The sequence below is a fragment of the Oncorhynchus mykiss genome, unplaced genomic scaffold (genome assembly GCF_013265735.2).
Source record: "Oncorhynchus mykiss isolate Arlee unplaced genomic scaffold, USDA_OmykA_1.1 un_scaffold_263, whole genome shotgun sequence".
Classification (NCBI taxonomy): domain Eukaryota; kingdom Metazoa; phylum Chordata; class Actinopteri; order Salmoniformes; family Salmonidae; genus Oncorhynchus; species Oncorhynchus mykiss.
Genome location: NW_023493719.1, coordinates 197,827 through 210,353, shown reverse-complemented (window position 1 = coordinate 210,353; position 12,527 = coordinate 197,827). Strand labels below are relative to the sequence as shown.

The following is a 12,527-nucleotide window of genomic DNA, read 5'->3' as shown; positions in this document are numbered from 1 at the left end:
AGACTTCAGGGAGGGTAGACAATAAACCCTATATAGTGACTACAGTCCTAATACCCCTGGTTGGAAACCACTGGTCTATATTATAGACTTCAGGGAGGGTAGACAATAAACCCTATATAGTGACTACAGTCCTAATACCCCTGGTTGGAAACCACTGGTCTATATTATAGACTTCAGGGAGGGTAGACAATAAACTCTATATAGTGACTACAGTCCTAATACCCCTGGTTGGAAACCACTGGTCTATATTATAGACTTCAGGGAGGGTAGACAATAAACCCTATATAGTGACTACAGTCCTAATACCCCTGGTTGGAAACCACTGGTCTATATTATAGACTTCAGGGAGGGTAGACAATAAACCCTATATAGTGACTACAGTCCTAATACCCCTGGTTGGAAACCACTGGTCTATATTATAGACTTCAGGGAGGGTAGACAATAAACCCTATATAGTGACTACAGTCCTAATACCCCTGGTTGGAAACCACTGGTCTATATTATAGACTTCAGGGAGGGTAGACAATAAACCCTATATAGTGACTACAGTCCTAATACCCCTGGTTGGAAACCACTGGTCTATATTATAGACTTCAGGGAGGGTAGACAATGAACCCTATATAGTGACTACAGTCCTAATACCCCTGGTTGGAAACCACTGGTCTATATTATAGACTTCAGGGAGGGTAGACAATAAACCCTATATAGTGACTACAGTCCTAATACCCCTGGTTGGAAACCACTGGTCTATAGTATAGACTTCAGGGAGGGTAGACAATAAACCCTATATAGTGACTACAGTCCTAATACCCCTGGTTGGAAACCACTGGTCTATATTATAGACTTCAGGGAGGGTAGACAATAAACCCTATATAGTGACTACAGTCCTAATACCCCTGGTTGGAAACCACTGGTCCATATTATAGACTTCAGGGAGGGTAGACAATAAACCCTATATAGTGACTACAGTCCTAATACCCCTGGTTGGAAACCACTGGTCTATATTATAGACTTCAGTGAGGGTAGACAATAAACCCTATATAGTGACTACAGTCCTAATACCCCTGGTTGGAAACCACTGGTCTATATTATAGACTTCAGGGAGGGTAGACAATAAACCCTATATAGTGACTACAGTCCTAATACCCCTGGTTGGAAACCACTGGTCTATAGTATAGACTTCAGGGAGGGTAGACAATAAACCCTATATAGTGACTACAGTCCTAATACCCCTGGTTGGAAACCACTGGTCTATATTATAGACTTCAGGGAGGGTAGACAATAAACCCTATATAGTGACTACAGTCCTAATACCCCTGGTTGGAAACCACTGGTCTATAGTATAGACTTCAGGGAGGGTAGACAATAAACCCTATATAGTGACTACAGTCCTAATACCCCTGGTTGGAAACCACTGGTCTATATTATAGACTTCAGGGAGGGTAGACAATAAACCCTATATAGTGACTACAGTCCTAATACCCCTGGTTGGAAACCACTGGTCTATATTATAGACTTCAGGGAGGGTAGACAATAAACCCTATATAGTGACTACAGTCCTAATACCCCTGGTTGGAAACCACTGGTCTATATTATAGACTTCAGGGAGGGTAGACAATAAACTCTATATAGTGACTACAGTCCTAATACCCCTGGTTGGAAACCACTGGTCTATATTATAGACTTCAGGGAGGGTAGACAATAAACCCTATATAGTGACTACAGTCCTAATACCCCTGGTTGGAAACCACTGGTCTATATTATAGACTTCAGGGAGGGTAGACAATAAACCCTATATAGTGACTACAGTCCTAATACCCCTGGTTGGAAACCACTGGTCTATATTATAGACTTCAGGGAGGGTAGACAATAAACCCTATATAGTGACTACAGTCCTAATACCCCTGGTTGGAAACCACTGGTCTATATTATAGACTTCAGGGAGGGTAGACAATAAACCCTATATAGTGACTACAGTCCTAATACCCCTGGTTGGAAACCACTGGTCTATATTATAGACTTCAGGGAGGGTAGACAATAAACCCTATATAGTGACTACAGTCCTAATACCCCTGGTTGGAAACCACTGGTCTATATTATAGACTTCAGGGAGGGTAGACAATAAACCCTATATAGTGACTACAGTCCTAATACCCCTGGTTGGAAACCACTGGTCTATAGTATAGACTTCAGGGAGGGTAGACAATAAACCCTATATAGTGACTACAGTCCTAATACCCCTGGTTGGAAACCACTGGTCTATATTATAGACTTCAGGGAGGGTAGACAATAAACCCTATATAGTGACTACAGTCCTAATACCCCTGGTTGGAAACCACTGGTCCATATTATAGACTTCAGGGAGGGTAGACAATAAACCCTATATAGTGACTACAGTCCTAATACCCCTGGTTGGAAACCACTGGTCTATATTATAGACTTCAGTGAGGGTAGACAATAAACCCTATATAGTGACTACAGTCCTAATACCCCTGGTTGGAAACCACTGGTCTATATTATAGACTTCAGGGAGGGTAGACAATAAACCCTATATAGTGACTACAGTCCTAATACCCCTGGTTGGAAACCACTGGTCTATAGTATAGACTTCAGGGAGGGTAGACAATAAACCCTATATAGTGACTACAGTCCTAATACCCCTGGTTGGAAACCACTGGTCTATATTATAGACTTCAGTGAGGGTAGACAATAAACCCTATATAGTGACTACAGTCCTAAAACCCCTGGTTGGAAACCACTGGTCTATATTATAGACTTCAGGGAGGGTAGACAATAAACCCTATATAGTGACTACAGTCCTAATACCCCTGGTTGGAAACCACTGGTCTATATTATAGACTTCAGGGAGGGTAGACAATAAACTCTATATAGTGACTACAGTCCTAATACCCCTGGTTGGAAACCACTGGTCTATATTATAGACTTCGGGGAGGGTAGACAATAAACCCTATATAGTGACTACAGTCCTAATACCCCTGGTTGGAAACCACTGGTCTATAGTATAGACTTCAGGGAGGGTAGACAATAAACCCTATATAGTGACTACAGTCCTAATACCCCTGGTTGGAAACCACTGGTCTATATTATAGACTTCAGGGAGGGTAGACAATAAACCCTATATAGTGACTACAGTCCTAATACCCCTGGTTGGAAACCACTGGTCTATAGTATAGACTTCAGGGAGGGTAGACAATAAACCCTATATAGTGACTACAGTCCTAATACCCCTGGTTGGAAACCACTGGTCTATATTATAGACTTCAGGGAGGGTAGACAATAAACCCTATATAGTGACTACAGTCCTAATACCCCTGGTTGGAAACCACTGGTCCATATTATAGACTTCAGGGAGGGTAGACAATAAACCCTATATAGTGACTACAGTCCTAATACCCCTGGTTGGAAACCACTGGTCTATATTATAGACTTCAGTGAGGGTAGACAATAAACCCTATATAGTGACTACAGTCCTAATACCCCTGGTTGGAAACCACTGGTCTATATTATAGACTTCAGGGAGGGTAGACAATAAACCCTATATAGTGACTACAGTCCTAATACCCCTGGTTGGAAACCACTGGTCTATAGTATAGACTTCAGGGAGGGTAGACAATAAACCCTATATAGTGACTACAGTCCTAATACCCCTGGTTGGAAACCACTGGTCTATATTATAGACTTCAGTGAGGGTAGACAATAAACCCTATATAGTGACTACAGTCCTAAAACCCCTGGTTGGAAACCACTGGTCTATATTATAGACTTCAGGGAGGGTAGACAATAAACCCTATATAGTGACTACAGTCCTAATACCCCTGGTTGGAAACCACTGGTCTATATTATAGACTTCAGGGAGGGTAGACAATAAACTCTATATAGTGACTACAGTCCTAATACCCCTGGTTGGAAACCACTGGTCTATATTATAGACTTCGGGGAGGGTAGACAATAAACCCTATATAGTGACTACAGTCCTAATACCCCTGGTTGGAAACCACTGGTCTATAGTATAGACTTCAGGGAGGGTAGACAATAAACCCTATATAGTGACTACAGTCCTAATACCCCTGGTTGGAAACCACTGGTCTATATTATAGACTTCAGGGAGGGTAGACAATAAACCCTATATAGTGACTACAGTCCTAATACCCCTGGTTGGAAACCACTGGTCTATAGTATAGACTTCAGGGAGGGTAGACAATAAACCCTATATAGTGACTACAGTCCTAATACCCCTGGTTGGAAACCACTGGTCTATATTATAGACTTCAGGGAGGGTAGACAATAAACCCTATATAGTGACTACAGTCCTAATACCCCTGGTTGGAAACCACTGGTCTATATTATAGACTTCAGGGAGGGTAGACAATAAACCCTATATAGTGACTACAGTCCTAATACCCCTGGTTGGAAACCACTGGTCTATATTATAGACTTCAGGGAGGGTAGACAATAAACTCTATATAGTGACTACAGTCCTAATACCCCTGGTTGGAAACCACTGGTCTATATTATAGACTTCAGGGAGGGTAGACAATAAACCCTATATAGTGACTACAGTCCTAATACCCCTGGTTGGAAACCACTGGTCTATATTATAGACTTCAGGGAGGGTAGACAATAAACCCTATATAGTGACTACAGTCCTAATACCCCTGGTTGGAAACCACTGGTCTATATTATAGACTTCAGGGAGGGTAGGCAATAAACCCTATATAGTGACTACAGTCCTAATACCCCTGGTTGGAAACCACTGGTCTATATTATAGACTTCAGGGAGGGTAGACAATAAACCCTATATAGTGACTACAGTCCTAATACCCCTGGTTGGAAACCACTGGTCTATAGTATAGACTTCAGGGAGGGTAGACAATAAACCCTATATAGTGACTACAGTCCTAATACCCCTGGTTGGAAACCACTGGTCTATATTATAGACTTCAGGGAGGGTAGACAATAAACCCTATATAGTGACTACAGTCCTAATACCCCTGGTTGGAAACCACTGGTCCATATTATAGACTTCAGGGAGGGTAGACAATAAACCCTATATAGTGACTACAGTCCTAATACCCCTGGTTGGAAACCACTGGTCTATATTATAGACTTCAGTGAGGGTAGACAATAAACCCTATATAGTGACTACAGTCCTAATACCCCTGGTTGGAAACCACTGGTCTATATTATAGACTTCAGGGAGGGTAGACAATAAACCCTATATAGTGACTACAGTCCTAATACCCCTGGTTGGAAACCACTGGTCTATAGTATAGACTTCAGGGAGGGTAGACAATAAACCCTATATAGTGACTACAGTCCTAATACCCCTGGTTGGAAACCACTGGTCTATATTATAGACTTCAGGGAGGGTAGACAATAAACCCTATATAGTGACTACAGTCCTAAAACCCCTGGTTGGAAACCACTGGTCTATATTATAGACTTCAGGGAGGGTAGACAATAAACCCTATATAGTGACTACAGTCCTAATACCCCTGGTTGGAAACCACTGGTCTATATTATAGACTTCAGGGAGGGTAGACAATAAACTCTATATAGTGACTACAGTCCTAATACCCCTGGTTGGAAACCACTGGTCTATATTATAGACTTCGGGGAGGGTAGACAATAAACCCTATATAGTGACTACAGTCCTAATACCCCTGGTTGGAAACCACTGGTCTATATTATAGACTTCGGGGAGGGTAGACAATAAACCCTATATAGTGACTACAGTCCTAATACCCCTGGTTGGAAACCACTGGTCTATATTATAGACTTCAGGGAGGGTAGACAATAAACCCTATATAGTGACTACAGTCCTAATACCCCTGGTTGGAAACCACTGGTCTATAGTATAGACTTCAGGGAGGGTAGACAATAAACCCTATATAGTGACTACAGTCCTAATACCCCTGGTTGGAAACCACTGGTCTATAGTATAGACTTCAGGGAGGGTAGACAATAAACCCTATATAGTGACTACAGTCCTAATACCCCTGGTTGGAAACCACTGGTCTATATTATAGACTTCAGGGAGGGTAGACAATAAACCCTATATAGTGACTACAGTCCTAATACCCCTGGTTGGAAACCACTGGTCTATATTATAGACTTTAGGGAGGGTAGACAATAAACCCTATATAGTGACTACAGTCCTAATACCCCTGGTTGGAAACCACTGGTCTATATTATAGACTTCAGGGAGGGTAGACAATAAACCCTATATAGTGACTACAGTCCTAATACCCCTGGTTGGAAACCACTGGTCTATAGTATAGACTTCAGGGAGGGTAGACAATAAACCCTATATAGTGACTACAGTCCTAATACCCCTGGTTGGAAACCACTGGTCTATAGTATAGACTTCAGGGAGGATAGACAATAAACCCTATATAGTGACTACAGTCCTAATACCCCTGGTTGGAAACCACTGGTCTATATTATAGACTTCAGGGAGGGTAGACAATAAACCCTATATAGTGACTACAGTCCTAATACCCCTGGTTGGAAACCACTGGTCTATATTATAGACTTCAGGGAGGGTAGACAATAAACCCTATATAGTGACTACAGTCCTAATACCCCTGGTTGGAAACCACTGGTCTATAGTATAGACTTCAGGGAGGGTAGACAATAAACCCTATATAGTGACTACAGTCCTAATACCCCTGGTTGGAAACCACTGGTCTATATTATAGACTTCAGGGAGGGTAGACAATAAACTCTATATAGTGACTACAGTCCTAATACCCCTGGTTGGAAACCATTGGTCTATATTATAGACTTCAGGGAGGGTAGACAATAAACCCTATATAGTGACTACAGTCCTAATACCCCTGGTTGGAAACCACTGGTCTATATTATAGACTTCAGGGAGGGTAGACAATAAACCCTATATAGTGACTACAGTCCTAATACCCCTGGTTGGAAACCACTGGTCTATATTATAGACTTCAGGGAGGGTAGACAATAAACCCTATATAGTGACTACAGTCCTAATACCCCTGGTTGGAAACCACTGGTCTATATTATAGACTTCAGGGAGGGTAGACAATAAACCCTATATAGTGACTACAGTCCTAATACCCCTGGTTGGAAACCACTGGTCTATATTATAGACTTCAGGGAGGGTAGACAATAAACCCTATATAGTGACTACAGTCCTAATACCCCTGGTTGGAAACCACTGGTCTATATTATAGACTTCAGGGAGGGTAGACAATAAACCCTATATAGTGACTACAGTCCTAATACCCCTGGTTGGAAACCACTGGTCTATATTATAGACTTCAGGGAGGGTAGACAATAAACCCTATATAGTGACTACAGTCCTAATACCCCTGGTTGGAAACCACTGGTCTATATTATAGACTTCAGGGAGGGTAGACAATAAACCCTATATAGTGACTACAGTCCTAATACCCCTGGTTGGAAACCACTGGTCTATATTATAGACTTCAGGGAGGGTAGACAATAAACCCTATATAGTGACTACAGTCCTAATATCCCTGGTTGGAAACCACTGGTCTATATTATAGACTTCAGGGAGGGTAGACAATAAACCCTATATAGTGACTACAGTCCTAATACCCCTGGTTGGAAACCACTGGTCTATATTATAGACTTCAGGGAGGGTAGACAATAAACCCTATATAGTGACTACAGTCCTAATACCCCTGGTTGGAAACCACTGGTCTATATTATAGACTTCAGGGAGGGTAGACAATAAACCCTATATAGTGACTACAGTCCTAATACCCCTGGTTGGAAACCACTGGTCTATATTATAGACTTCAGGGAGGGTAGACAATAAACCCTATATAGTGACTACAGTCCTAATACCCCTGGTTGGAAACCACTGGTCTATAGTATAGACTTCAGGGAGGGTAGACAATAAACCCTATATATAGTGACTACAGTCCTAATACCCCTGGTTGGAAACCACTGGTCTATAGTATAGACTTCAGGGAGGGTAGACAATAAACTATATAGTGACTACGGCATATACTCACAGTCTCTCTGCATTGCGTGGTATATTCCTGGGAACGCTGCGGAGACCCTGGCCGTGACAGTCCACAGTAGAGCCGGAACAGGAGCACTGCGCCGGGCATGGCTGGCCCTCTGCCCGGCTGGACAGCCCCAGGACCACCAGGACAGCCAGCAGACAGCGACACAGACCCAGAGCTGAGGCCGGAGCAAAGAGGCTCGACCGTAGGGACATTGTCACTGCAGTGGACTGGTTTGGTAGCCCACTAAGGAGAGGGGCCGAGGAGTCACCGAATGGTTGTAAATCCACAGGAGGAGTTAAAAATCCCACGAGGAGGATTCCAACTCTTTCTCTCTTTCTGTTGTTTGTTTATTTTGTGTGTTTTGCTCCTCCTCGTTGTGGCGGTTTTATTGTAGTATATAAGTATATATAGTATATAAGAATCACATGTCAGAAGAAACCCGCAAGTCTGGATGACAGCGGCCGGGCGGAAAGAGTGAGGCAGGGCGGCAGGCTGGTAGACGGACAACTGGCGCTAGAGCGGCACAAAGTTCTCCCACATGGCCGCGGCATGCAGTGCGGTAATCCCCTCCGTGTGAAGCGATGTATACACGGTAAACCCAAGAAACACCTCCTAATGAACCTTTGGTGAACACACACACACTCTCCCTCTCTCTCACACACACACACACCAGGTGAGATTAGACACAGCGCGAGGTGGGTGAGTGATTGGCTGTTGTATTATTCATTCACAGCACGCGCAGAGCGAAGAAATCGTGATCTCGTGCAGGTCAACGTGGCTGAGGTATTGATTTCCCTTCAGACGTCCGTTTAACACCGGGAAGAGCCCCGTGCTTAGAATCACACTCCGTGTGTGTGTTGTCGGTGAAAGAGCTCTCCGAGACTGGTGTGTGTGAGGGAGAAGAGAAGAAAACGGGAACGTTTTCACTGCGTCTGTCCAAGCAACACCTCGCACGCACACACACACTCAATCCCTCTTGTCTCCCTTCCTCTCACTCTCCCTTTCTCTCTCTATCACTCGAACACACACACACACACAATGACGAGTCTGCGTTTTCCTCCGAGGCAGAGCGACGCTGTGCGTTAGACCACTCTCTCTCTCTCTCTCTCTCTCTCTCTCTCTCTCTGCAGTGGCCGGCCACCTGATGCCGTGAGCGGTGTAGAGGAGAGACGAGGCCCGTCTTGGAAAGTAACCACCGTAAACCAATCGTAACCTACCGGTCGGTGCACCTTCAAAATCACTCTTGAGATATCCTTGAAGGTTACAAGTGTTCACCACAGCAGCAAAACTAATAAATAATCCAAAACGTTAGTCCAAACCCAGGAGCAGAAACACAGCGGAGGACAGTAGCCTAATTAGGAGGTTCTTAAATCCAAAACGGTTCAGGTAGTAGTATCCCAAATAAACCCGACAGGAAAGTTGAGGTAATGTTGCAGGAATAGTAACGAGTCAAAGGGAGGGGGGTAGATAACACCTCTGTGTCTCTGTCTGCAGAATCCACCGGGGTTAGTTTATAACAGCGCTGCGTCAATCTGTTCAATGTTACAAATTCTCCCAACCGCGCGTTTTTGGCTGTCAATCTCATCCGTTAATCCGTGCCGTTTATTTCGGTGTTTCTGTCTCCATGGGCTGGGGGGGGAATTCACCCTCTGTTTTTAACGTGCGAACTCACAGCAGTGTGGACCAGGGAACTCCCTTTCCAACCCCAAGCCCTGGAAGCTTTATACTGGCCGGATAACTCCTCCCCTACCCCCGCCCCGAACCCGACTCCTGCCCGCTACCCCTCTACCTTGTACGGTGCTCAAACACAGCGTCACACTGTCTGACGCAGCTGCGCTGTTTGTGTGTCAAATCTTAATACTGGTTTCTACATATCAGACAGAGAGTATTGACCTGATGGATAGATCTGAGGCAGTGGATCTTTTCATCTCTCTCGCTCCCTGTCTCTCTCTGCCCCTCTCTGTCTCTCTCTCTCTCTCTCTCTCTCTCTCTCTCTGCCTCTCTCTCTCAATTCAATTCAATTCAATTCAATTCAAGGGCTTTATTGGCATGGGAAACATGTGTTAACATTGCCAAAGCAAGTGAGGTAGACAACATACAAAGTGAAAATATAAAGTGAAAAACAACAAAAATTAACAGTAAACATTACACATACAGAGGTTTCAAAACAGTAAAGACATTACAAATGTCATATTATATATATATATACAGTGTTTTAACAATGTACAAATGGTTAAAGGACACAAGATAAAATAAATAAGCATAAATATGGGTTGTATTTACAATGGTGTGTGTTCTTCACTGGTTGCCCTTTTCTCGTGGCAACAGGTCACAAATCTTGCTGCTGTGATGGCACACTGTGGAATTTCACCCAGTAGATATGGGAGTTTTTCAAATTTGGATTTGTTTTCGAATTCTTTGTGGATCTGTGTAATCTGAGGGAAATATGTCTCTCTAATATGGTCATACATTGGGCAGGAGGTTAGGAAGTGCAGCTCAGTTTCCACCTCATTTTGTGGGCAGTGAGCACATAGCCTGTCTTCTCTTGAGAGCCATGTCTGCCTACGGCGGCCTTTCTCAATAGCAAGGCTATGCTCACTGAGTCTGTACATAGTCAAAGCTTTCCTTAATTTTGGGTCAGTCACAGTGGTCAGGTATTCTGCCGCTGTGTACTCTCTGTTTAGGGCCAAATAGCATTCTAGTTTGCTCTGTTTTTTTGTTAATTCTTTCCAATGTGTCAAGTAATTATCTTTTTGTTTTCTCATGATTTGGTTGGGTCTAATTGTGCTGTTGTCCTGGGGCTCTGTAGGGTGTGTTTGTGTTTGTGAACAGAGCCCCAGGACCAGCTTGCTTAGGGGACTCTTCTCCAGGTTCATCTCTCTGTAGGTGATGGCTTTGTTATGGAAGGTTTGTGAATCACTTCCTTTTAGGTGGTTGTAGAATTTAACGGCTCTTTTCTGGATTTTGATAATTAGTGGGTATCGGCCTAATTCTGCTCTGCATGCATTATTTGGTGTTCTACGTTGTACACGGAGGATATTTTTGCAGAATTCTGCGTGCAGAGTCTCAATTTGGTGTTTGTCCCATTTTGTGAAGTCTTGGTTGGTGAGCGGACCCCAGACCTCACAACCATAAAGGGCAATGGGCTCTATGACTGATTCAAGTATTTTTAGCCAAATCCTAATTGGTATGTTGAAATTTATGTTTCTTTTGATGGCATAGAATGCCCTTCTTGCCTTGTCTCTCAGATCGTTCACAGCTTTGTGGAAGTTACCTGTGGCGCTGATGTTTAGGCCAAGGTATGTATAGTTTTTTGTGTGCTCTAGGGCAACAGTGTCTAGATTGAATTTGTATTTGTGGTCCTGGTGACTGGACCTTTTTTGGAACACCATTATTTTGGTCTTACTGAGATTTACTGTCAGGGCCCAGGTCTGACAGAATCTGTGCATAAGATCTAGGTGCTGCTGTAGGCCCTCCTTGGTTGGTGACAGAAGCACCAGATCATCGGCAAACAGCAGACATTTGACTTCGGATTCTAGCAGGGGGAGGCCGGGTGCTGCAGACTTTTCTAGTGCCCGCGCCAATTCGTTGATATATATGTTGAAGAGGGTGGGGCTTAAACTGCATCCCTGTCTAACCCCACGACCCTGTGTGAAGAAATGTGTGTGTTTTTTGCCAATTTTAACCGCACACTTGTTGTTTGTGTACATGGATTTTATAATGTCGTATGTTTTACCCCCAACACCACTTTCCATCAGTTTGTATAGCAGACCCTCATGCCAGATTGAGTCGAAGGCTTTTTTGAAATCAACAAAGCATGAGAAGACTTTGCCTTTGTTTTGGTTTGTTTGGTTGTCAATTAGGGTGTGCAGGGTGAATACATGGTCTGTTGTACGGTAATTTGGTAAAAAGCCAATTTGACATTTGCTCAGTACATTGTTTTCATTGAGGAAATGTACGAGTCTGCTGTTAATAATAATGCAGAGGATTTTCCCAAGGTTACTGTTGACACATATTCCACGGTAGTTATTGGGGTCAAATTTGTCTCCACTTTTGTGGATTGGGGTGATCAGTCCTTGGTTCCAAATATTGGGGAAGATGCCAGAGCTAAGTATGATGTTAAAGAGTTTTAGTATAGCCAATTGGAATTTGTTGTCTGTATATTTGATCATTTCATTGAGGATACTATCAACACCACAGGCCTTTTTGGGTTGGAGGGTTTTTATTTTGTCCTGTAACTCATTCAATGTAATTGGATAATCCAGTGGGTTCTGGTAGTCTTTAATAGATGATTCTAAGATCTGTATTTGATCATGTATATGTTTTTGCTCTTTATTCTTTGTTATAGAGCCAAAAAGATTGGAGAAGTGGTTTACCCATACATCTCCATTTTGGATAGATAATTCTTCTTGTTGTTGTTTGTTTAGTGTTTTCCAATTTTCCCAGAAGTGGTTAGAGTCTATGGATTCTTCAATTGCATTGAGCTGATTTCTG

At 43.1% G+C, this 12,527-nt stretch overlaps 1 protein-coding gene across 1 annotated transcript in view; it reads right to left on the bottom strand.

Annotated features, from left to right (window-relative positions):
* Positions 1-9,712, bottom strand: part of LOC110512755 (slit homolog 2 protein) — a 45,862-nt gene extending 36,150 nt beyond the window's left edge. The window contains exon 1 of the mRNA XM_036973521.1: positions 8,037-9,712. Within this exon, the coding sequence (XP_036829416.1) occupies positions 8,037-8,245 (209 nt within the window). The 5' untranslated portion in view covers positions 8,246-9,712. The remainder of the gene's footprint in view (positions 1-8,036) is intronic.
* Between the last annotated feature and the right edge of the window lie 2,815 nt (positions 9,713-12,527).